Source organism: Salvelinus fontinalis, chromosome 3 (genome assembly GCF_029448725.1).
Source record: "Salvelinus fontinalis isolate EN_2023a chromosome 3, ASM2944872v1, whole genome shotgun sequence".
NCBI classification, from domain to species: domain Eukaryota; kingdom Metazoa; phylum Chordata; class Actinopteri; order Salmoniformes; family Salmonidae; genus Salvelinus; species Salvelinus fontinalis.
This window is the reverse complement of record NC_074667.1, coordinates 47,316,664-47,344,498: the sequence shown is the minus strand read 5'-3', so window position 1 is coordinate 47,344,498 and position 27,835 is coordinate 47,316,664. Positions and strand designations below refer to the sequence as shown.

Here is a 27,835-nt window from a genome sequence, read left to right as displayed (position 1 = left end):
ACTTGATGTTGGAACATTGCTGCGGGAACTTGCTTCCATTCAGCCATAAGAGCATTAATGAGGTCGGGCATTGTTGATTAGGCCTGGCTCGCAGTCGGCTTTCCAATTCATCCCAAAAATGTTCGGTGGGATTGAGGTCAGGGCTCTTTGCAGGCCAGTCAAGTTCTTCCAGACCGATCTTGACAAACCATTTCTGTATGGACCTCACTTTGTGCACAGGGGCATTGTCATGCTGAAACAGGAAAGGACCTTTCCCAAGCTGTTGCCACAAAGTTGGAAGCACAGAATCCTCTAGAATGTCATTGTATGCTGTAGCGTTAAGATTTCCCTTCACTGGAACTAAGGGACCTAGACCGAACTATGAAAAACAGCCTCAGACCATTATTCCTCCTCCACCAAACTTTACAGTTGGCACATCCGCCAAACTCAGATTCGTCCGACGGACTGCCAGACGGTGAAGCGTGATTCACCACTCCAGAGAACGCGTTTCCACTGCTCCAGAGTCCAATGGCAGCAAGGTTTACACCACTCCAGCCAACGCTTGGTATTGCGCATTTTGAACTTAGGCTTGTGTGCGGCTGCTCGGGCCATGGTAACCCAATTCATGAAGCTCCAGACAAACAGTTCTTGAACTGACTTTGCTTCCAGAGGCAGTTTGGAACTCGGTAGTGAGTGTTCCCGTTCTGTGAGCTTGTGTGGCCTGCCTCTTCACGGATTAGCCACTGTTGCTCCTAGACGTTTCCACTTCACAATAAGAGCACTTATAGTTGACCGGGGCAGGTCTAGCAGGGCAGAAATTTGACGAACTGACTTGTTGAAAAGGTGGCATCCTATGACGATGTCACATTGAGCTCTTCAGTAAGGCCATTCTATTGCCAATGTTTGTCTATGGAGATTGCATGGCTGTGCGCTCGATTTTATACACCTGTCAGCAACGGGTGTGGCTGAAATAGCAGAATCCGCTAATTTGAAAGGGTGTCCACATACTTTTGTATATATAGTGTATATAAAGTCATCCATATGAATAGTTGGTGAGCAGCTGAGTTTGCTGGCTGACAGCTGAATGTTACCATGCATTTATGAAAATGATGGCAATTATATAATTCATCCTAATGCAGCCTAAGGCTTTGCATTACTAATAAGCTGGCGTGTTTAAAGAACTCCATGTAATATCTTATTCTGCACATCTTACGTAATACAAATCTTATTTCCAAGCCTCCCCCTGTGTGTACGTCAAGAAGAGAGATTTAATTAGGTCAGAGAGGAAGAGGCGAAGCGAGAGGGAAAACTAGGCCCAAAATCTGTCTATTCCATTTTTTGGCCTCAACAAGAGAGGAGTTTTTGTATGGAGGTCAATGAGAGTGTCGAATTTGGTCAACAAAAAATGTAATGGCTTATTTAATCGAAAATAAGTTCCGTAATGCTTAGTTTGCTACAAGTCTAATGATATAAGTAGGACACGTGACATCCCGGCAACTTTGAGAAAAAAACACTTTATATCGGATTTATGCCTGTTGTTCACACTCATATCTGCCCTCTCATTGACTAAAATGTTCCCACCTGATCTTGCCTCCACCTGAACTGCCTTCCATTTTTCAAGACATTTAATTTAATCATGAGAGTTGCCACTTGAGTATCTGGTCGATATAATGGATAATCTGTGATTAAGTCAAAACCAGCTTTAATTACTCCTCAAATTACCCCTCACTGCACTTTCCCTCCCCTTCTTCCCATTCATTCATCCATCCATCCATCCATCCATCCATCCATCCATCCATCCATCCATCCATTCATCCTTTAACACTAGAACAGTATTTTCTGTGCTGAGGAAAGACAGGAGAGTAGAGGAGGGGAGAGGGAGAGGGAGGTAGGACAATGGGTCATCTACATTCCAAATCCATTCACCATCTTCTGCTCTGATTGTAGTGATGTTGATCTTTATAACCCACTTACAGGCCCAGCCACCCATAAACAGTCAGGAGGACTAAAACCAGTAGAAACAAAAGCCCAAACACTTGAAACAAACACAGGATTCACTCAGCCAGGCAGCCAAACAGAGCCATCTGGTTTTGGTCTCATCTCTCTACCTCCACCCCTCCTTCTCTACCTCCACCCCTCCATCTTTCCCTCAGCCTTTCCCTCCATTGACTCTCTCTTCCTCTTCCTCAGCCTCCCTCTTTCTCTCTCTCCCTTTTTCTTTGTGTCAAGTGAACGGTTTGTCCTTGGTAAGGTGTTAGCAGCAGCAGTGATGGTGACGATAGTGATGTCATCACCAGGAACGCACCGCCTCTCAATGTGACCTACATGCTTTATCGGACACCTCTACCTCACGCCTCTACCTCTCATGCCACTCCCTCTCTCTATCCTTCTCTCTGCCTCTATCTCACATCTCTCCCTCTCGATCCTTCTCTCCTCTCTCACTTTACCTCTCCCTCTCTGTCTTCCTCTCCCATCCGCTGTATCCGGAGCTGAAGCATGCCTGAGGTCAGGGTCTAAAATGGAGAGATTACTCAAACAGTACAAAGTCATATTCAATTAGGATGGCGGGATATTGGCTGTACAGTAAATTGCACAATTACTGCAGCACAGTGGCAGATGTGCAGCTCCATTTGCAGGAGTGTGCTGCTGTCAGTAGAGCTGGGTCATTCTATTAGAGCGGCCTCATGATGGGCCATGCTGCTCTGATGCCGTACATACTTAAACACAGCACAGACACGCTCTGCTCGCCGCATTCATGAATGACAGTCAACAAGCCTTGCAGAGTCAGAGGGCTGTCTCTCTCATTAATTAATTTACTCTCTCTCCATCGCTCTTATTTACTTTCACTCCTGGCAATCTTGTTTTCATTCTCCACTCTTGTTTTCATTCTCCACCTCAACCCTAATTTTAACACCTTCATTCCCACTTCCTGTTTCTGTTACAGCACTATGTCACATGATGTATTTGCATAGGAAAAAATCTTTAGCACAAAGAGAGAGAGCTACAGCAAAGCTAGGCTATCAGTCCTCTGATCTATTAGCTATAGTAGTTAATGCTAAATTGTAATTATTTCGCCACTATGGCGATTTATTGCCTTACCTCCCTAATCTTACTACATTTACACACACTGTACATAGATTTTTCTATTGTGTTATTGACTGTATGTTTGTTTATCCCATGTGTAACTCTGTGTTGTTGTTTTTGTCGAACTGCTTTGCTTTATCTTGGCCAGGTCGCAGTTGTAAATGAGAACTTGTTCTCAACTAGCCTACCTGATTAAATAAAGGTGAAAAAAAAGATATAAAAAAAATGGTATACCCTGAGAGCAGGTGGCGCCATTCAGAGATACCAGACACGGTTCCTGTATCACAACTAAAGCCAGCTAAAGGGTACCATACAAGCAAACATTGACTGACATAGTAGAGTGTGAAAGACAAACAGCTTGAAAGAGAGATTGAGATGTGCCACCACATACAGGGAAAAGTAGAGGTGGGAGTGAGAGAAAAGAGGACTTGAACAGCACACTAGGAAGCTGCTCTCATCAGCATGCCAAGTCAGGTTTGAGGCTTTGTTTTCCATTCTGTTAGGCTGCCCTCAGCCCTCTGTTCCCTCTAAACATTCAGCTGCCTTGACACGACATCCCTCTCGCTCTCTCAATTACATTTCAATTTAAGGGGCTTTATTAGCATGGGAAACATATGTTTACATTGCCAAAGCAAGTGAAATAGATAATGAACAAAAGTGAAATAAACAATAAAAACAAAGTGTGAACATTCCAAAAGAATAGAGACGTTTCAAATGTCATATTATGTCTCTATACAGTGTTGTAACGATGTGCAAGTACAACAGGAAAAACAAATAAACATAAATATGGGTTGTAATTACAATGGTGTTTGTTCTTCACTGGTTGCTCTTTTCTGGTGGCAACAGGTCACACATATTGCTGCTGTGATTTCACTGTGGTATTTCACCCAATAGATATGGGAGTTTATCAAAATTGGATTTGTTTTCAAATTCTTTGTGGGTCTGTGTAATCTGAGGGAAGTATGTATCTCTAATATGGTCATCCATTTGGCAAGAGGTTAGGAAGTGCAGCTCAGTTTCCACCTCCTTTTGTGGGCAGTATGCACATACATTAGCCTGCCTACGGCAGACCTGGCAAGGCTATGCTCACTGAGTTAGTACATAGTCAAAGCTTTCCTTAATTTTGGATCAGGTATTCTGCCACTGTGTACTCTGTTTAGGGCCAAATAGCATTCTAGTTTGCTCAGTTTTTTGTTAATTATTTCCAATGTGTCAAGTACTTCTCTTTTGTTTTCTCATGATTTGGTTGGGTCTAATTGTGTTGCTGTCCTGGGGCTCTGGTTGTGTTTGTGAACAGAACCCCAGGACCAGTTTGCTTAGGGGACTCTTCTCCGGGTTCATCTCTCTGTAGGTGATGGCTTTGTTAAGGAAGGTTTGGGAATCGCTTCCTTTTACAGTAGGTGGTTGTAGAATTGAACAGCTCTTTTTTGGTAATCAGCGGGTATCGGCCTAATTCTGCTCTGCATGCATTATTTTGTGTTTTACGTTGTACACAGAGGATATTTTTGCAGAATTCTGCATGCAGAGTCCCAATGTGGTGTTAGTCCCATTTTGTTCATTCTTGGTTGGTGAGTGGACCCCAGACCTCACAAACATAAAGGGTAGCTGTTTAGGCCGAGGTATGTGTAGTTTTTTGTGTGCTCTAGGGAAATGGTGTCTAGATGGAATTAGTATTTGTGGTCCTGGCAACTGGACCATTTTTGGAACACCATTATTTTTGTCTTACTGAGATTTACTGTCATAATTTTCATTTGAAGAAATAATTATACAGACCTGGAAGAGATGTATCAGTGACCAATGACCACCCGTGCTAACAAGATTTATTTCCCTGTTTTTTGTGTGGGCAGAACTGATTAAATAATACTAATTTATCCATCTTCATTTCATATAATTGTATACGATGAGGACTGCTGTTGACAGGCAAGTCTGTGATTGTCCTAATGTCATTTCAGAACCTCTATGGCAGGCAGCTCTGTAAAGGTTGGCATGGCAACCAGATGCCCTACCATTGTCATAACTCTGCTAGATCTCGAATTACATGTAATTCCCCTGAGTGCTGATGCAATCACTAAAAGGTGTTGGATAATACATAACCCATCACACCTTACACGAATGACCTGGTCTGAAGACCTCATTCAGTAAATAACGTGCATATTAATCCATTAGGAAACACCCTTAAGTGCATTTTAGGACAAGTGGAGCACTGCAGATTCAAGGTTGATCCAATGCAGTTTTTCTTTGTCCCCTACTACAGCATACTACTGAATATGCATAGAGGATCCACTCCAAAGCATATTTGCACGTCCTCAGAAATACACACAGAAAAACGATACGTGTACAAACACTCATAAGAAGTAAAGGCACACTCTTAGAATCCAAAGACTTAGAGTGGATTTAAGCATAGGCCTACTGAGTAAGCAGCATACTAAAGAAGAAAGATATATTTTGTTTAACATCCTCACAGAAATGACTATCTTTATGAGTTGTTATTTAAGTCACAGCCCTTAATCCTCTAAAGTTAAACTACAGTACAATATATCATCAATTTCCATCTTCATGTATTTTCTTCAAAGCTGCACACAAAACCTAGAGAGCTCTCAACTCAAGCCTGCCAGTGAATGTGAAATGGGCTATGAGGACTGATATGAAACGGACAAGGTGGTGAATTCTCTATCTCATAAATTAGGGTACACCTCCCATTGAAGCCAGAAGTATTGAGGATACAAGGGATTTAAAATTAATATCCAGGAGGGAGGGTGATTTATAGTGCCATTGAGCTAATAACTTTTTTTACGTGGAAAAGTGGAACTTTCCATCAAATCCACCTTAATGTGAACTTTGTAGCGGCGTGTGGGAGAGAAGGCATGAGGGAGGGCCTATTGATCTGGCCTCAGTGTTTCAGTCAGACGCTCACAAAAAGGCCTCTTAAAATATATGGAAAAGCACTTGTAATTATGTAGACTGGAGGGCATAACTCACCTGGGGTCATTTGTTTGGTTTATACTGCATATCTTAATTAAGGCCTCAGCCGCCTCACTTTGAGGCAGTAATTCTGATATGAGCCATGACAGGTCGTATGTTCAGTCTTTCCAGATCCTTGATATCCTTCGTCTGCTGTTATGGACTGGCCTCCTCAATTCAAACTACAGCTTTTCAACAGGGTTCAAGTCAGGAGACTGAGATGGCCATGGCAAAATGTTGATTTTGCGCTCAATTAACCATTTCTTTGTAGGTTTTGATTCGTTTTGGGGGTTATTGTCTTGCTGGATGGTCCACTTGTGGCCAAGTGTCAGCCTCCTGGCAGAGGCATCCAGATTTTTGGCTAACATGTCCTGGTACTGGAAAAGTTTATGATGCCGTTGACTGGAAAAGTTTATGATGCCGTTGACTGGAAAAGTTTATGATGCCGTTGACCTTAACAAGGACCCCAGGACCAGTGGAAGCAAAATTGCCCAAAAACATCAAAGATCCACCACCATATTTTACTGTAGGTATGAGGTTCTTTTCTGCATATGCTTCTGTTTTTCAATGCTAAACCCACCACTGGTGTGCGTGGCCAAAGAGCTCTATTTTCATATCATCCGACCATAGCACCAGTTCCAATCCAAGTGCTAATGCCATTTAGAACATAATTTCAACCAAAAAAATGAGCATGGAATATAGCTCAGTATTTGTCTGATTTATTATACAGTCTTTGCTCAATAATTATGGACCTGACTGTATACAAAGAATGGCCAAAAATGGCCATAATGGTACCAAGTCTAGGGCTGTAAGAGTTAGTAACCTCTTAAGGATCTACAGGATCTGTGTCCTTTGTTGCTAACATGCGCTAATGTGACTAGAATGATGTTGTAAGTAACAGCACACTTTCCAGGACATAGACATGTCTTATATGGACAAAAAGCTTAAATTCTTGTTAATCTAACTACACTGTCCAATGTACAGTAGCTATTACAGTGAACAAATACCATGCTATTGTTTGAGGAGAGTGCACAACAACAAAAAAAATTTATCACGGCAACTGGTTTGATACATTCACCTCTGAAGGTAAATAATGTACTTACATTCAGTAATCATGCTCTGATTTTTCATCCTGAGGGTCCCAGAGATAAAATGTAGCATAGTTTTGTTTGATAAAATACATTTTTATATTCATATGTAGGAACTGGGTTCTACAGTTTGAAACCCTGACGATTGAACCCCTTACGATTAATCGCAAAATCTAGCTGTAATTTAAGATTTTTTATACAAAAAGCATTGATTGATACAAAAAGCATCTTGATTTTGTCCAAAGTTAGTCAACAAAGTCAGGTAAATTGATTAAGCACAATTTCTTTAACCTCAATGTCAACTTGTTTTGACATTGCATTTTTTTTCTCTGTTTTTACCTGTATAGATTATGTATTTTGTATGTTCTCACTGTATTTGGAAGACTTTCAGACAATGCGTGTCACACCCTGGCCTTTGTTATCTTGTTTTCTGTAATAGTTTGGTTAGGTCAGGGTGTGACAGGGGGGATGTTTGTGTGTTTTTGTCTCGTCTTGGGTGGTTGTATGGTATAGGGGGTTTAGGTAGAGTAGATGGGTTTGTGTTTGAGTGTAGGTGTCTAGGTATGTCTATGGTTGCCTGAATGGTTCTCAATCAGAGACAGCTGTCATTCATTGTCTCTGATTGGGAGCCATATTTAAGGCAGCCATAGGCAGTAGACTTTTGTGGGTAGTTGTCTATGTCTATGTTGCATGTTAGCACTTAGTCTTTTATAGCTTCACGTTTTGTTTTCGTCTTCCAATAAAAGAAGATGTATTTTTCACACGCTGCGCCTTGGTCCACTCATTGTCCTCAAGACGATCGTGACAATGCGATTAATCACAAACAAAAAAACGGTGCACTAAAAATACAAAAAGTTAACTCAAGTTAACTGATTAAGTCATCATTTATGTATACGACTTCTAAAGAATATCAGACATCCAAATAATAACATATCCACTGGCGTAATAAGGCATCCAATATTGGTGAAGTCATCACTTCGCAACCTGGTGAGCTTACAGTAACATAGTTATTAGCTTGTCGTAATCAGATCCACCAGTATATATTCAGATGACAGATTCCAGAATGGCTACCTCACTGAGGCATAGCAGACTGCCCCATCAGCCCGCCAGAGAGAATGACGCATTAACACGCAGAGAGAGATGAGAGCTTAGAGCTGTGCACAAACTCAGACAATATCTAGGGACAGCCCTACATACTTCCTCTCCTCTCCTTCATGTCCCTACGGCCCAGAGAGAGAGAGAGATGCAGTTCAGTATTAGTGACAGGTCTGTGGTTGCTGCTAGTATAGCGAGGTATAAGGAGGCTCTCAGCTGTTTGAGAGGAGCAATAGCAGTGGGTGACCGGGCCCCACAGGGACTGATGTGATTATTAAATATCAGGGTGGGCTGCCAGAGTGCCCCCGCTGACTCACATGAAAGGGTTTGGAGCCATCAGCATTCTCAAACCAAGCATAACCTACTATCCTCAGCTCTCACTCTCACACTCACACTCACACTCACACTCACACTCACACTCACACTCACACTCACACTCACACTCACACTCACTCACTCACTCACTCACTCACTCACTCACTCACTCACTCACTCACTCACTCACTCAAACACTCAAACACTACAGTACCTGCTATAGCACCGGCCTATTTGTTTGTTCAGAACAAAATCTGCCATTTTACAAAATGGAGGGATCTCTGTGACTGTCCTACACAATCTGTATTGTTTTCTTCTTGCTGAAATTACACCCACAGTTACATCAGAGTCTTATATAAGCCTTTAATATTATGCGTGCCATGACACAAAACACCATTAATAGATCTAAGCATCAATACCCAGCTCGCTAAGTGAATCTGTCACCAGCTCTACTTTGCCACGAGCCCCTGGCTTTAATGCAGCGTCGGGCTACAATTAGAGTAGACATGGGAACAGAAATATATTAAAAAAATAAAGATCATTTGTTGCCCGAGGCTTGGTTGCACAGTAAAATATTAATGCTCCTCCTCTGCAAATATCGCTCAGAGGGACAAAAGAAGTCACTTTTTCTCCACAGAAACATTCATAAAATAAAAAGCCCAGAGAATCCCTGAGGCCAGGGCTCTAAAGAACAGGGAGGATAGGCGGAGGAAGAGGGAGAGAGGAGAGAGACAGACAGAGAGAGAGAGCGTAAGAACCATTCTGCATTAACACACACACCTGAATAGGCCCAGTAGGACTCCTCGGCCGCTCTTCTGAGTCTGCTCCCGGGCGCTCGGCCATCTTGGCTCCCTGGCGTGGACCCGGGCTGCCCTCCTGTCAGCGCTGTGTGGGGGAGAGAAAGGAGAAGGATGTCACCAAAATGGCACTGCACTCACTCACTGTGGTAAAACAAAAAAGCACTGCTCTTGCTAACAGCATTCTCATTAAGAAACAGAGACCAACTGTGACGTGGACACAGCCGAATTACACAGCCAGTGCGTCAAACAGTGCTTACAACGACTTACCAAAACATCCTACCACAAAAGCCACAACAACTTCCTTAAAACTTTGGCATGGATACAGATACATAGATACATAGTGTGGCTCATTGGTAAAGAGATCAGATCAGATCCGATTATGCCAGGCTCATTGTGACTGTGGGGCCTCTGGGATGTGAGCTGCGGGCTGCTGAGTTTTTGGGTAAGAGTCACCCACACTCCTGCCCCTCACTTGCTGTGCCACAAATGGGCTTTGGCAGTACCTGGGAATAACTGGCATTTTACATTTTATCTGACCTAAAATGGCCACATGCGGTTATGAGAACAGAGAGAGAGAGAGAGAGAGAGAGAGAGAGCGTCACAGGTAAGAGGACACGTGCTGAGCGCTGGCTGACCGTGTGGTTACCTCCTTACTCACTGCATTACCAAGGACACTGGGCCACCGGAGATGTCAATCAAAGCCTAATGATATTTTAAAGGCTGCTCGCTGGGCATTGCGGTTACTTAAGGGCTTGATATAAACAATGGGTGACTCTTTGTTTCAATGACAGACCGATTTTTCTCTCTTCTTTAATTCTTGGGGATGTAAGCTTGAGCATGCCTGTGAATGTCAATGAGAGGCCAGTCCATGGCTTTTCTATGAATTACATTATCGATTCCCAATGCTCTCCCAACAGAAAATGTTATTATGCAGCCCCACCCTAACCTCTCAATCCACGCCAAACCCATTCTCTCACTATCCTTCTTCTTGCCTTTCTTTCTGTCATTCATTCCCTCTCCCATTGTCTCTTACCCTTGACTCTCTTTCTCTAACACACACACACACACACACAAACACACATGCACGCACACACACACACACATCGTACAAGCTCATCTCATTCTTCCCCACATGCCTGTGAGGCCCCAGGAGTTAACCCTATCCTCTCATGGCTGTAGCACTTCAGCCGTGGCCAGTCATTTAACAGCTAGCCACTATCTACACAGGTGTCCATTGAAGCAGTCAATCAGTCCACAGTGCCAAAGCCCAGCCCAGCACTGAAACTATCCCCAGCACTGTAACATAAGAATATAAATGTCAGTGCCAATGACAATATGGGGTGGGGAGGGGAGAGGGAACTAGGGATGGGAGGAGAAGAGGTGCTGATGGGGGAAAAAGGCTACAGAGGGATAGATGGCAGCGTTTGGGTAGAATGAGAGGAGAGAGGTAGATAGAGAAAGAGGGAGAGAAGAGGACAGAGTAATACAGTGTTGGGTCATAGTGGGGTGGGACCCTTTTTTCAGCCCAGCCCACTCTCCTAACGGCAGTCTCTGGGTCACTGTGATGGGCAGCCTGCTGCCTGGCAACCTGTCAACAGGAGGAGAGGAGAGCAGGAGGCAAGAAAGAAGGGAGAAAAGAACAAAGGCCTTCTATGCGTTTTCAGAGGAGGAGGAAGGAGGGGGAGAGAGTAGGGAACAGGCTTCGACTGGTAGTGCCAGTTTAAAAAAGTCACAAGCAATGTTCCCTCTAAGCTGCACGCGTGCGTGGGCACGCAACACCCCCAGGACTGCCGTGCAGAAGAAATATCAGCCTGCGAAGAGAAGCACGAGATTGAACTTCACTCAACTTTCTAGAGTTTTCCCCGTTAGTTAACACTATCAACGTTTCACTTAACTGTGGGAATTGTGATGAATCAATGCAATATTAGCCACATTCAATGCAACAAACCGAACTATGCAAACTCATAGTTAGTTTTGTATGCAAAACTAACTATGCAAGAGATTTTGTTGTAGGCAGCGCACATTGGAGTAGGATTATATTGCATTGACATGCCTGTACTCTACACAGAGCTGCAATAGGCCAACACGCAAATAGACCATTGCCATATATGGATTTGTGCCATTCATTTTGAACTGGACTGTGAGCATGAGCGGTGGAGATTATTATGCGCTTGTTTTGAGATAAAAGCGAGAGCTGCATGTAGCCAAGTGGGCACATTTCTTAATATTCTTTGCTAGTTAGTGAGTTATTAGCCCAGTTATAGATAATTTGTAGTCAGTAATGGGGGAGTGACTGCTTCCTACAAGAGCACAAAACGTATACATTTCTAGCCATCTTTGAAAAGTGAGTCAGGTAAAGAGCTTTTTTTATGTCTTAAAGGGGCAGTGTTGTATTTTGAGACAGACTTTAATAAGCTAAGTAGCCAATAGGCAGAGGGTAGCATAATTTGTCTGATTCTCTGTAATAATGGTTTGGGAATAATAATGACTTTTATTTTTGCATCAAACAACACAACAAAATGTTCAGTCACCTCCTTGTCTGAAAGACAGTTGGATAAACAGGTTCATGTCAAGCCCTGCATGTTTCTTTCAAAAGTTTCATAGAATGTAGGCCTACGTTGAACAGCACACACTGGCTGCTACTGAAGGCTGAATGATCGAACCGCTATTTCCATGTTAAAATGTTATGTGATGTATTTTCTCACATTTTTATGGTAGGCCACTCTGGTAGCCTACATTACGATCCAATAGCCACAGTAGCCTACTTGGCCACTGGTAGAATAGTACATTAAAGCAGGTACAGGAAATGCACACCGGAAGTTGCACAGAACATGACATTTGCTCCGTGCGGAAAGAAATTAGAGGGAACATTGATCACAAGGGCTCAGTGCCGGTTTAATAACACGTGGAATACTGTATGTGCGTAAGACTTTGTAAATGTTGCAAACTATGAACAAAAGCACATAGGGGGAACACTGCAATTCCCATACAACACATCCACGTTCTCTCCTCCTATCCACTGCTCTCTGTGTCTTCTACCACAACAGTCACCACTTCCCTGCTCACCCAGACCCTGTCAAAGACTATCAACGTCAACACAGCCAGGAAAGTAGCAAAAATACACACACCACACACGCATGCACACACACACACACACACACACACAGACGCACAAATACAAAGCACCACACAAAGACACTAGCAGTCATGTGTCATACTAATGACGCAGAAACCCTGTCCTAAAAAACAGCATCTTATTCAAACGCGTTGCATAGAGCACATAGTGTTATGAGGGAGCTTGAGAAAGTCCTTGTTTAACAGTGCAGGCAATGCTAGGGATGTCTCCTATGATCTAGTCTTTCTGCGAGAGGTTACATTCTGCTGCGCTGGTCTAAACAAATGTTTACCTAATTGATTTATAATTTCCTATTTGACAAATGTGCTCTTATTGAGAGAGAGATTGGGGGCTGACATTTTTGTCAGGCCATCTCTGCAGAAACAATGATATGGGGAGATGTAATCAAACAAGGATCCGAGTCTAGAACTATGATTGTTTTATTCAGATCCCCATTAGCTGCTGAAGAAGCAGCAGCTACTCTTCCTAGCCCTATATCTATATCTATAAAACTTCCCTGAGGCTAAGGTCACGACTTGAAACAGAAAGCCAAATGAAGTAGACAGTTCGGCAGTGAAACAGAGAATGAAGTAGACAGTTACGTAGTGTCCTGGAAACAGAGAATGAAGTAGACAGTTACGTAGTGTCCTGGAAACAGAGAATGAAGTAGACAGTTACGTAGTGTCCTGGAAACAGAGAATGAAGGTGCCATTGGTGGCTTCACAAGGGTAATGAAGTTGTGATTAGCTCTTTTTGGCAAAACCTGCAGCACCTGCAATGTCAACTCCCAGATTCACTAGGATAGAGAACTCACATAGAGCATAGAGAACTCACATTTAGCTCTATTTGAAAGGGGTGTTCAGCAAGGTCAGAATGCACACACACACACACACACACACACACACACACACACACACACACACACACACACACACACACACACACACACACACAAAAACACACACCATGCAAAATCTGCATTGCAAATATAATATACGTGAATGCCAACAACAACAAATGTGCTTCCTTGCTCCAGCTGTACGTACTGCCAGAACTCCATAAAGCAGAAAGAAACTGAAACTTTGACTGACCCTGTCTTTTGTTTCCACGCTGAGCGAATCACACAAAAGTTCCTCTTGAGAAAAGAGATGGAAAGTATTGGTTCCTGCAATCCATCAATCACAGCAGACCAGCCATTGAAGCTATTGCTGCATGTTTGCTGTCACTTCATTCAAACACAGAATGGCTTTTTTTTATACCACTTCAGTGGTTCGAGGAGGCAGAATGGGGTGTCCAGAAACACACAGGTGAATGCATGTACACACACACACACACAGAGCACAGTGTGTGTGTGTGTGTGTGTGTGTGTGTGTGTGTGTGTGTGTGTGTGTGTGTGTGTGTGTGTGTGTGTGTGTGTGTGTGTGTGTGTGTGTGTGTGTGTGTGTGTGTGTGTGTGTGTGTGTGTGTGTGTGTGTGTGTGTCAGCCAGGGTAGTCCTCACTACTGTAATACACTTAATTAGCATTATTTTCATCTCTCTCCAATACGTCCTTACTACTGAAGGACATCCGCGACAAGCAAACACACACACACACACACTAAAGCCTACTAACAGAAATACAAACACAAACAGCCACACACACACACATACTGGCAGTCCAAAACACTTGCATGGTGGTGGTCAGAGAGTAACAGCTGTCACGTTAAATAAACCTTGCAGGGCTGTAATAGTCCTCCACACACTCTCTGGTGGGTGACCAGATCCTCTGCCAGAGGGACAGGCATAGGGGCTTGGGAAGGGATTAAGAGGGGGCCGGGGCTGTGAATGGGGGGTGTGAGGAATGGGGGCTGGGATGTTGGTCTTGGCATTGGGCTATAGGTTAGAGGCTGTGGTTGGGCCTAGGGCACCGTGTTGAGACTGGGTAGGGAGAGCAGCAGAGATGAGAGGGAATCAGTCCCCAGAGAAAAGACAACCCAGCATGGGGTGAGTTCACTACAGTCTCAGCCAAAGGCAGTGAGAGAAGCACACAGAGGGAGAGAGAGAGAGATATGGTGAGAGAACGCTGTAAAGCCAAAATGCTGGTGCATCGTCCATAAAGCAGAAACACTGGGAGGCAACACGAGAGCGTGTCGGAAGCACATTACTCAAATGGGTCTTTAGTGTAGTGGAAAATGCACTTGAAGACACACAGCGGTTCCAAGCGCCCGTCTCCCTGTGTGTTTTCTCCCTGCATTGATCTGCTATAGACAGGAGACAGTATGCACCACGGCTGGTCACTCCATGCACACCAATGTTAATTAATAGGCAGTCTGCAAATGACAAGGTCGCTGAGCCAAACACAAAGCCAATGCTGACACCTCCACTGTGAAGACATACAGTCCAGATACAGTTAACATCGCCTTTTGTCCACCGCAATTACAAACACAGGGGCTGCCATGGGTTCCTTTATACTCCTATCACACAAAAAGGCACATGATGTCACTGTGAAAGACACAGCCCATTCATGTTTCAGTAGCTACAGCCATCAGATACTGTACCCATTTAAAGCACACCATGGAACCAAGTCCTTTATAGATATTGTCTTTGTTCTTTGTTCATACCCTTATTTTTGTATATATTTAAAAAATATATTTTTACCCCAATTTCATGATATCCAATTGGTAGTTACAGTCTTGTCCCATCGCTGCAACTCCCGTACGGCGAAGGTCAAGAGCCATGCGTCCTCCGAAACAGGATCCTGCCAAGCTGCACTGCTTCTTGACACACTGCTCGCTTAACCCGGAAGCCAGCTGCACCAATGTGTCGGAGGAAACAATGTACAACTGGCGACCGAAGTCAGTGTGCATGCGCCCGGCCCGCCACAAAAAGTCGCTAGAGGACATCCCGCAGGGCCAATTGTGCGCTGCCTCATGGGTCTCCCAGTCACGGTCGGCTGCAACACAGCCTGGGATCGAACTCGGGGCTGTAGTGATGCCTCAAGGACCGCGATGCAGTGCCTTAGACCGCGATGCAGTGCCTTAGACCGCGATGCAGTGCCTTAGACCGCGATGCAGTGCCTTAGACCGCTGCCCCACTCGGGATGCCCTTGTGTTCATACCCTTTAAGAGTCCCCGAGACACAATTGTTCTTATTTTATTTATTTTTAAAAAATGTACCTTTATTTAACTAGGCAAGTCAGTTAAGAACAAATTCTTATTTACAATGACGGCCTACTTGTAAGCTCCCCCGGCCAAACCCTCCCCTAACCCGGACGATGCTGGGCCAATTGTGCGTCACTCTATGGGACTCCCATGACTCCTATGGGACATCGGCCATAGTTGGAAGCAAAAAAAGTCCTATGTTTAAGGGGATTATTGTGGAACCTACAGTAGCAGGTTTAATGTAAATAATATGGTCACATAACGCTACAGGGTAGTCATTAGATGGCCATGCTAGATTGCCGATGTCAGACAAATTCATGAGTAAGAAGGTGACCTCTGTGTTTTTAATTTAGAGTTGTGGCTATGGTTGGGGTAAGGGTAAAGGTTAGAGGAGTCATTTATAGCATTGCCCAATAGCAATGACCAAATCTACAGTACAGTGCTTCCCTGTGATTGAGCAGTTATCTCATAAGAATGCAGAGCAAAGGACTGTGAGTTATCTTTAGTAATGTTACGGCTGATTGGTGGAGGATGGAGAGGTGATTTGTGGGAGTTGTCTTCGCTTACATTTTATTTTATTTTTCTACCTGCATTCATCTCTGGCATTCATGGAGAACAGGAAATAAAGATAAATGAGATGTAGTCGTTTCTTTTTTTCTGTTTATTTCTTTCTAAACGGAGGCTTGAAGGTCAGTGCATATGAAACAATCCATAACACATGTCACTTAGCAAAATCCAAGTACAGACAATAGACATCTGCTACTGCACCTCTCTCTCTCTCTCGCTCTCTCACTCTCTCTGTCTATCTCTCTCTCTCTCTCTCTCTGCATTGCAGTACAGGGGGAAATGGGTTGTTCTGCAAATAACTCATGGAATTCTCATGTGACGATTCGATAATCATGGATGGATTTATGTCCTTTAGGCTTACACTACGCTGTAAGAGGGATGCAAACGCCAAACCATGAACAGCGATCAATGCTGTCTGGGCTCTTTTTCATTTCTCAAGTGTGCTGCTACAGTATTGTCCTTTTTAATGTATGACCCTGTAGCATGTACTGTATGGCCACACACTGCTGCGATCTTGGAAATGAGGTTGTTAAGCTCAAAGGCACCATCTGGGTATATAAAGGATGAATACACAAATAAAAGGTGGGCAGGAGTTGGCCACCTGTGGTTTAGTGGGTTGTCTTCATGAGGACAGTCAAGTTAAAGCTAGTACTGTATGTCAGACACAACAACCCCCACCCCTTCATCTGTAGACATACAACAACCCCCACCCCTTCACCTGTAGACATACAACAACCCCCACCCCTTCACCTGTAGACATACAACAACCCCCACCCCTTCACCTGTAGACATACAACAACCCCCACCCCTTCACCTGTAGACATACAACAACCCCCACCCCTTCACCTGTAGACATACAACAACCCCCACCCCTTCATCTGTAGACATACAACAACCCCCACCCCTTCATCTGTAGACATACAACAACCCCCACCCCTTCACCTGTAGACATACAACAACCCCCACCCCTTCACCTGTAGACATACAACAACCCCCACCCCTTCATCTGTAGACATACAACAACCCCCACCCCTTCATCTGTAGACATACAACAGCCCCCACCCCTTCACCTGTAGACATACAACAACCCCCACCCCTTCACCTGTAGACATACAACAACCCCCACCCCTTCATCTGTAGACATACAACAACCCCCACCCCTTCACCTGTAGACATACAACAACCCCCACCCCTTCATCTGTAGACATACAACAACCCCCACCCCTTCGCCTGTAGACATACAACAGCCCCCACCCCTTCACCTGTAGACATACAACAACCCCCACCCCTTCACCTGTAGACATACAACAACCCCCACCCCTTCACCTGTAGACATACAACAACCCCCACCCCTTCACCTGTAGACATACAACAACCCCCACCCCTTCACCTGTAGACATACAACAACCCCCACCCCTTCATCTGTAGACATACAACAACCCCCACCCCTTCATCTGTAGACATACAACAACCCCCACCCCTTCATCTGTAGACATACAACAACCCCCACCCCTTCACCTGTAGACATACAACAACCCCCACCCCTTCACCTGTAGACATACAACAGCCCCCACCCCTTCACCTGTAGACATACAACAGCCCCCACCCCTTCACCTGTAGACATACAACAACCCCCACCCCTTCACCTGTAGACATACAACAACCCCCACCCCTTCACCTGTAGACATACAACAACCCCCACCCCTTCACCTGTAGACATACAACAACCCCCACCCCTTCACCTGTAGACATACAACAACCCCCACCCCTTCATCTGTAGACATACAACAACCCCCACCCCTTCACCTGTAGACATACAACAGCCCCCACCCCTTCACCTGTAGACATACAACAACCCCCACCCCTTCACCTGTAGACATACAACAACCCCCACCCCTTCACCTGTAGACATACAACAACCCCCACCCCTTCATCTGTAGACATACAACAACCCCCACCCCTTCACCTGTAGACATACAACAACCCCCACCCCTTCACCTGTAGACATACAACAACCCCCACCCCTTCATCTGTAGACATACAACAACCCCCACCCCTTCATCTGTAGACATACAACAACCCCCACCCCTTCACCTGTAGACATACAACAACCCCCACCCCTTCATCTGTAGACATACAACAACCCCCACCCCTTCATCTGTAGACATACAACAACCCCCACCCCTTCACCTGTAGACATACAACAGGGCATCTAATTTGATTCGTCCTCAACTCACGGCTCAAACATTTAATTCAGGATATGTGGAGTTAGGCCTGAGTTACCCTGCCCCGGAGCAGATTATTTCTGAAGTATTCGTTGCCATAGAATTTACCTAGCTAAAAGTTGAGCCACTTTGTGCCAATGATTATCCCAAGTTGAGCTCAGAGTTGTCCAAATTTAACTTGCTAACTCCTCTTTTTAGAGTCGTAATACACCACTCTGACCAGACAAGGGGCATTAATGAATGTTGAGGGGGGTGGGGTACCTGGGCAGGATGGACTGACCCCAGAGCAGAGGCGTAAAGACAGAGGGACCCTGAAGTAGCACAGCACTTCCTGCTTCCTGCTCTCATTTACATACAAAAGCTGGGCATGGGCCACAGAGCCAGCTAGCACATTCCCTCGAGGTTAATGCACGGGGGCTCTCTGCAGTCAGGAAAACACACACACAGACACAGACACACACACACACATATAAACACACACACACATATAAACACACAAGGATGCACAATGGCATACACACGCATTGATAATGTGAGTAGTCTGGGGACTGAGCAGTATAGCCAGAGAGAGAAAGCGAGAGGGAGACGGTTGAAGGAAGACATAAAACAAAGAGCACCCCCACACTATAGGCAGTCATTGACATGTACACATTACCTCAGGGTTTCCCAAACTCGGTCCTCGGGACACCAAGCGGTGCACGTTTTGGAATTTTACCCTATCACTACACAGCTGATTAAAATAATAAACTAATCATCAAGTTTTGATAATTTCAATCAGCTGTGTAGTGTTAGGGCAAAAAACAAAACATGTACCCCTTGCGGTCCCGGGGACCGAGTTTGGGAAACACTGCATTACCCTGTCATTGCGTCATTGCATGGTGAATGTATTAGCGCCTATTGTATCAAACCTCTTTGCCATAGCTTCCTTTCAGCTATTAGGACTCATTGTATTGAGTGTCGGGGATGAATACGGAACCAGTGGATGACGCCAGCTCATATGCTTCATGGTAACAAGGGCAGATCCTCTTCAGATTGAATGAGACGGAGCATACAATAGAAAGGGTAATGTATAACAGCCAATCACTCTCATGTTTTAGTATACTGGTATTTTCATACAGAAGTCAAAGTCACGTTACTGTAAAGACTAATGGAGAGAGTAACGGTATACAGTAGACAAATTAAATGCATACTTGAGTCATCGTCTGACTCTGAGATTATAGGCATTTTGCAAATGCCATCTGATGAATAATTCAGAATCAATAGCCTAGACCTTCACTGCTCGAGCAAGCCAGAGACTTAAATTTAGGGGTCAAAATCAGCTCAATGTAGCTCCAATACTGAAACGGCCTCAGGGTCTTTATGTTCAACCCATACACCATCGTGAGAGCATAGTTAATCTGCTCTTTCTATGACGCACAGCGATAATCCCACATTCCTCCATTTCCTGACCTACGACCTCTCCCAGAGTGCATTGCATGTTGAGGTGTTCCAGGATGTGAATCCATCTGTTTTTAAGGGCAGTCGTTTCCAACTCCCTTTGGATCCATATGGGCACCTGTGACCCGTTTACTTATCCCACCCAATGCTAACCTGCAAGGTTAAGGTAAAGTATAATTATTATTAATATGCTTCTTTGTGTGTTTGTATTGGTCTCCGTCTCCTCTCTCTCTCAGAGATTATTCTCCCTGGGTTCTGGTTCTCAGTTTTTCCTGACAAATATGGCCACCGTTGCAGCCATGGTGAGCATTGAAATTGAGATCTGAGAGATTCATGCATTCCTCCTGACAAGATTAAGACACCTGAATGGTAAAGCTGCAAGCCCAGCACCAGAGAAAGGGTTCTTTGGGGTGTGTATTAAATTGCATTGGAGAGCCGATAAACAGAGTTCTGGCAGGAGCAGAAGTTGCAGAGAGTAATCCTGCGGTATGGGATGTGGATCAGTGCTGGACACAGTGCAATTCGATTAACGCCCAGGCAAGGTGATTCCCCCTCCTAGTGCTCAACGAAACACATCCCCTCCCCCACCCCCCTCCTGGAGTGCTAGGTGCCTGCACACTTGAATTAAAGGGTAACTACTCTCAAAAATCAAAGTCAAATCAAAATCAATTTCGTATACTTTTTACAGACCACAAAGGTGGTCTCCTGATGTGGTTTAAACATTGCTATGTACTTAGAACATAGAATCTTTCAGTTTTTCTGTCTGTCTGTCAAAAAATAAGGTGTGACTTTGAGAACGAAAACCTGAAACCTGTGAATTTCTGACTCAGTTTATCTGTTTCAATAGTAGGCCTACTATTAGCCTACTGCACAGTACAGCTTGGGTTGGCCTGAATGTGAAAGACCAATATGGGATTCATCATTTTAGATTATTCAGTGTACATTGCATTCGGAAAGTATTGAGACCCCTTGACTTTTTCCACATTTTTTACGTCACAGCCTTATTCTAAAATGTTTAAATAGTTTTTTTTCCCCCAAATCAATCTACACACAATACCCAATAATGACAAAATGAAAACAAGTTTTTAGACATTTTTGCACATAAAATTACATTCAGACCATTTACTCAGTACTTTAATGAAGTACCTTTTGCAGAGATTACTACCTCGAGTCTTCTTGGGTATGATGCTACAAGCTAGGCACACCTGTATTTGGGGAGATACTCCCATTCTTCTCTGCTGATCCTCTCAAGCTCTGTCAGGTTGGATGGGGAGCTGCACAGCTATTTTCAGGTCTCTCCAGAGATGATTGTTCGGTTTCAAGTCCGGGCTCTGGCTGGGCCTCTCAAGGACATTCAAATCATCACAATTTGGTTGAGGTCCGGGGATTGTGGAGGCCAGGTCATCTGATGCAGCACTCCATCACTCTCCTTCTTGGTAAAATAGCCCTTACACAGCCTGGAGGTGTGTTGGGTCGTTGTCCTGTTGAAAAACAAATGATAATCCCACGAAGCACAAACCAGATGGGTTGGTGTATCGCTGCAGAATGCTGTGATAGACATGCTGGTTAAATGTGCCTTGAATTCTAAATAAATCACAGACAGTGTCACCAGCAAAGCACCCCCACACCATAACACCTCCTCCTCCATACTTTATGGTGGGAAATACATTTGCCGAGATTATCCGTTCACCCACACCGCGTCTCACAAAGACACAGCGGTTGGAACCAAAAAGCTCCAATTTGGACTCCAGACCAAAGGACAAATGTCCACCGGTCTAATGTCCATTGCTCGTGTTTCTTGGCCCAAGCATGTCTCTTCTTATTATTGGTGTCCTTCAGTAGTGGTTTCCTTGCAGAAATTCGACCATGAAGGCCTGATTCACACAGTCTCCTCTGAACAATTGGGTTTTCGAATGATCACTTAGTCTTTTAAAATGATAAACTTGGATTACCTAACACAATGTGCAATTGGAACACAGGAGTGATGGTTGCTGATAATGGGCCTCTATACGCCTATGTAGATATTCCATTAAAAATCAGCCGTTTCCAACTACAATAGTAATTTACAACATTAACCATGTCTACACTGTATTTCTGATCAATTTGATGTTATTTTAAGGGATGTTGAGATGTGTCTGTTACTTGAACTCTGTGAAGCATGTATTTGGGCTGCAATTTCTGAGGCTGGTAACTCTAATGAACTTATCCTCTGCAGCAGAGGTAACTCTGAGTCTTCCATTCCTGGGGTGGTCCTCATGAGAGCCAGTTTCATCATAGCACTTGCTCAGTTCTCTGCTGCCAATGACTGGAACAAACTGCAAAAATCACTAGCTTTAAGCACCTGCTGTCAGAGCAGCTCACAGATCACTGTACCTGTACATAGCCCATCTGCAAATAGCCCATCCAACTACCTCATCCCCATACTGTTATTTATTTGATTTATTTTGCACCTTTGCACCCCAGTATCTCTACTTGCACCCTCATCTTCTGCACATCTATCACCAGTGTTTAATTGCTATATTGCAATTATTCCGCCACTATGGCCTATTTATTGCCTTACCTCTCTTATCCTACCGCATTTGCACACACTGTATATAGACTTTTTTTATTGTATTATTGACTGTATGTTTGTTTATCCCATGTGTAACTCTGGTGGTGTTTGACACACTGCTTTGCTTTATCTTGGCCAGGTCGCAGTTGTAAATGAGAACTTGTTCTCAACTAGCCTACCTGGTTAAATAAAGGTGAAATAAAAAATAAATAATAATAAACACACACGCACACGCACACGCACACGCACACGCACACACACACACACACACACACACACACACACACACACACACACACACACACACACACACACACACACACACACAGTCTTGTATAACTAACGTTTCTAAATCCTATTTTCCCTAACCCCTAACCCTAAACTTAACCCTTAACATTAAACCTAGCTCCTAACCCTAACCCTAAAAACCCTAGCTGCTAACACTAAACCTAATTATAACCCTAACACTAACACTAACTTTAACCCTAAAACCCCTAGAAATAGCAATTGACATTGTGTGGACTAACAAAATGTCCCCAGTTGGTCCAATTTCTGTTTTTTTTCTTCCCCTATTCCATCTAGTTATTCACAGGAGTGTCATCATAGTTGACGGTGGCATAGGTTAGTGTTTACTGTCCTGCTCCTTCTACTTACTGCCTTCTCTAGCGCATTGGACTGATGTCAGGAAGTAGCACATGCTATCCATACGCCACCAAAGACTTTGTCCCCCACACCACGTCTAACAGCTGTCACGTCCTGTCAAATACTGCCAAAGCACCTGGCAAGGTACTCTGACTCTAAAATGATCTGAATCTCTACTAGATGCTTGAGATACATTTCCAAAAGCATTAAAACGAGGTACAAAACTCACCCTCTGTGGAGAGTAAGGGAGCAGAAAATACAAAATCTTATTTTCCAGAGCGTAGCCACACCTCTGTCACAGCGTGACACAGGGTTACGAAGTCATCCGCTCAGATTCACTGTGACGAAGCTAAATGTTCCCAAAATTAGACATTTGTAAGTAAAATGCCTGGTGTTAACGGCTCCCATCAATTTGCGATAAGGCAGCAGAGTGGTGAGGTGAATCCAGCTAATAAATGACTAGAGCTGCTGGAACATATTTTTTGCAGGAGATAAAACATACCTGGGATATGTATTTCTCCAGGGATAACCAAATCTAATTATTAAGTTTAAGATTAGGGGGAACTAGGGTGAGGGTGAGGGGGTTAAGAGGTGTGTGGGTTGGGGGGAAGGGAGAGTTATGGTGGGTGTAGCTTGGTATTAAGAATACATGAAATGATGGTATCTCGATAAAGCTTATGGAAGAAGCATAGGAAGACGGAAGCATTGTTTTCAGGCCTCTCTCCTATACAAACTGAAATTTGTCTCAGATTGAATTATGTAATGTCTGAACACACTAAACCACAGCTGTACATTAATGACAACTAGTGACACCATTAAACTTGAGTAATGAGTATAAAGATCATATTAAAAGGTCCTGAGATGAAAGGAGCCCAGAGTCACTAACATTGTATGACTGAGAGACTGGGATTTGTTTTTGATATGTAGTTTATCTAATGAAATTCCAAAAATCCAACCCTATATCACTGTGGGTCTGTGTCTGCTTGCGTGCAAATGCACATGCACTTGTGTATGTGTGTGTCAAACTCAAACCTATCTCACCCCACGCAGATCACACACATCAAGACAGGGAGATGAGAGAACAGAGAGGAAATTATCTATACACACCAAACCACTCCCGATGGAGTTAGAGGGGGCGCGGGTGACATGATTATCTGCACGTTGCAAGACGAGGAATCCACCCACTTTGATCAATGGGAGACAGCGTTTCAACTACTTACAATGGCGGCTTCACCTCTCTCTCTCTCTCCTTCTCTCTCTCTGGAGTTGGTTGTGTGAGGGTGCTGTTGGTGGTGACAGGGTTTGCTGTCCCTTTTTTAAGCTAATTTCTTTCTTGTTTCTTATCTTTTTTTCCCCTGCATGATTTTAGGTTAAGTAATTTGATTTAGTGGTTATATAGCCTGAATTGTTGGGTGAGTTAGTCGCTTGGGTGACATTTGTGGGCTATACGGGCGGCAGCGTAGCCTAGTGGTTAGAGCGTTGGACTAGTAACCGGAAGGTTGCAAGTTCAAATCCCCGAGCTGACAAGGTACAAATCTGTCGTTCTTCCCCTGAACAGGCAGTTAACCCACTGTTCCTAGGCCGTCATTGAAAATAAGAATTTGTTCTTAACTGACTTGCCTAGTTAAATAAAGGTTAAAAAAAAAAAAAAAAAAAAAATACTCGGCCTTGTCTCAGTGTTGGTGGTTGAAGATATCCCTCTAGTGGTGTGGGGACTGTGTTGGTGGCAAAGTGGGTGGGGTTACATCCTACCTGGTCGGCTCTGTCCGGGGGTATAGTCAGACGGGGCCACAGTGTCTCCCGACCCCTCCTGTCTCAGCCTCCAATAATTATGCTGCAATAGTTTATGTGTCGAGGGACTAGGGTCAGTCTGTTATATCTGGAGTATTTCTCCTATTTCACCTTATCCAAGGCCCTTGTGAATTTAAGTATGCTCTCTCTCTCTCTCTTTCTTTCTTTCTTTCTTTCTCTCTCTCTCTCTCTCTATCTCTCTCCTCTTAGAGGACCTGAGCCCTAGGACCATGCCTCAGGACTACCCGGACTGATGACTCCTTGCTGTCCCCATTCCACCTGGCCGTGCTGCTGCTCCAGTTTCAACTGTTCTGCCTGCGCCTATGGAACCCTGACCTGTTCACTGGACATGCTACCTGTCCCAGACCTGCTGTTTTCAACTCTCTCTCTCTACCACACATGCTGTCTCTAACTCTGAATGATCAGCTATGAAAAGCCAACTGACATTTACTCCTGAGGTGCTGACCTGTTGCACCCTCTACAACCACTGTGAATATTATTATTTGACCCTGCTGGTCATCTATGAATGTTTGAACATCTTGGCCATGTTCTGTTATAATCTCCACCCGGCACAGCCAGAAGAGGACTGGCCACCCCTCAGAGCCTGGTTCCTCTCTAGGTTTCTTCCTAGGTTCCTGCCTCCGCTAGGGAGTTTTTCCTAGCCACCGTGCTTCTACATCTGCATTGCTTGCTGTTTGGGGTTTTAGGCTGGAATTCTGTATAGCACTTTGGCTGATGTAAAAAGGGCTTTATAAATACATTTGATTGATTGATTGATTGATTTGTTTGGTGAGAGTGGGGATGGAGTCTCACGTGGAGACACCATACCTGTCTCTCCGCCATGGGTTCAGGTATAAGCCTGAGTCGAATGTGACGGTGGAGGATGTTCTCCTCGCTGTGGGAGCACAGGTTGGCCATGAAAATATTTCAACTGCTTTGCAAATGAAAAAAGCAGTGGTTGTGTTTCTGAAAGTGTAACGCCTTGTCAACCGTCTGGTTGAGACAGGTTTTACTTTAAATGATGTTCTTTTGCAAATCACGTCACTTTTCTCCCTGGCTACGAGGGTTACTATATCCAATGTGCCACCATCATCCTTGATGGCAGCCTGATGCGAGAGCTTGTACCTTACAGGAAATTTGCCAGCCCAATGAGAGAGTTATTACTTTCAACCCCACTGTTGAAACGTTACCGCGTGTTGGCTAGAAGGCAGGTTTTCAAACTTTACATATTTTGTAGAAGGTGAGGTATAGGGGAAAGCCTACATGGTTTATGCAACCAAAGGTAGTCTGAAGGGTTTTGAGTGTGGGGGAATTGGACATAAGAGGCATGCATCCACGCACAGGGAGCGGGACGAGCGTGGCACTGATGGATCCACTGTCGCATCTGGCTCTACCCCAAACGGAATTGCTTGCCTGGAAATTGCATAGAGTTCTACGTCGGGCTGAAATGAGCGTTTGAATCAAGAAAGTTTCCTCTCGCGACCTCTACAAGCCAGAATGTTGAATAAAATGGTATTTTAATGTAATTTACCGATTGTCCGTGCAGGTGGTCCATTTGGCAGTAGGAATGTGAGACAATTTATCCACAGGAAAGTACAATTACATACAATTTTCAAAGCACTGGTAGTGCATTCAGGTTGGAGCAGGATATTAGAGACATTGAAAATAGCCTTATTGGGCAGTAGGACTCTGGATCAGAAAGGGAGTTGAGGGCTAAGCGGACGCAGCTGGGGTCTTTTTTACAAGATCAGGTGAAGGGTGCGCTCAGAGTGTGTTCTTCTTCAACCTGGAGAGGAAGTCAGCGCAGCAGAAGCAGATCATCCATCTTCGGCGTCCTTCAGGGTTTCTGATGTCGGATCCGGTGGAGATGAGAAGGATAACTATGGACTTCTACGCAGACCTCTACAGTGACAGCAACACTGATCCTCAGTGTGCTCAAGAGATTCTACAGGGGCTGCCTAAGCTCGGGCCTGAGCAGAGTGCTGGGCTGGAGGGTGATCTTTAGTTTCAGGAACTAACAGCGGCTGTGCAGCAGCTCTCCCCAGGCAGTGTGCTGGGGGTTGATAGACTGACAGCTGAGTTTTATAAACACCTTTTGGAGGTCTTTCGGGAGTCCTTTGAGAACTCTGTTTACCAGTCAGCTGCCAGTGGGCAGTGCTGTCATTACTACCAAAGAAGGGGGCCGGTGTCATTGCTCTGCTTGGATTACAAAGTACTGTCCAAGGGTTTGGCAAATCGGCTGTTTAGACACAAGTTCACAGTTCTAGGGGTAGTAGCTGGGAGGTCGGCTTCATTGTCGGTTTACGCTGATGATGTAACAGTGTTTATTAATGGGGAGGTAGATGTAGATAAGGTTAGCAGGGCATTAGTGTTGTTTGAGCGAACGGCATCAGCTAAGGTGAACTGGGAGAAGAGTGAAGTGGGACAGAGCAGGATCTCCTAGTCTTCCTGGGGGCTACAGTGGGTTAGAGCAGGATCTCCTGGTCTTCCTGGGGGGCTACAGTGGGTCAGAGCAGGATCTCCTAGTCTTTCTGGGGGGCTACAGTGGGTTAGAGCAGGATCTCTGAGTCTTCCTGGGGGGCTACAGTGGGTTAGAGCAGGATCTCCTGGTCTTCCTGGGGGGCTACAGTGGGTTAGAGCAGTATCTCCTAGCCTTCCTGGGGGGCTACAGTGGGTCAGAGCAGGATCTCCGAGTCTTCCTGGGGGGCTACAGTGGGTTAGAGCAGGATCTCCTAGTCTTCCTGGGGGGCTACAGTGGGTTAGAGCAGAATCTCCTAGTCTTCCTGGGGGGTACAGTGGGGCAGAGCAGGATCTCCTAGTCTTCCCGAGGGGCTACAGTGGGTCAGAGCAGGATCTCCTAGTCTTCCTGGGGGCTACAGTGGGTTAGAGCAGGATCTCCTGGTCTTTCTGGGGGGCTACAGTGGGTCAGAGCAAGATCTCCTAGTCTTCCTGGGGGAATACAGTGGGTCAGAGCAGGATCTCCTAGTCTTCCTGGGGGGCTACAGTGTGACAGAGTAGAGTGTAAGTTCTTAGGGGTTTTCTTGG

General features: G+C 44.7%; 1 protein-coding gene across 2 annotated transcripts in view; it reads right to left on the bottom strand.

Annotated features, from left to right (window-relative positions):
- The window catches only part of LOC129851013 (receptor-type tyrosine-protein phosphatase gamma-like), a 325,487-nt gene that overhangs the window by 239,674 nt on the left and 57,978 nt on the right, over positions 1-27,835 (bottom strand). For both annotated transcript variants that reach the window (XM_055917161.1, XM_055917162.1), the window contains exon 2: positions 9,303-9,407. In XM_055917161.1, coding sequence (XP_055773136.1) covers positions 9,303-9,407 — 105 coding nt within the window. The remainder of the gene's footprint in view (positions 1-9,302; positions 9,408-27,835) is intronic.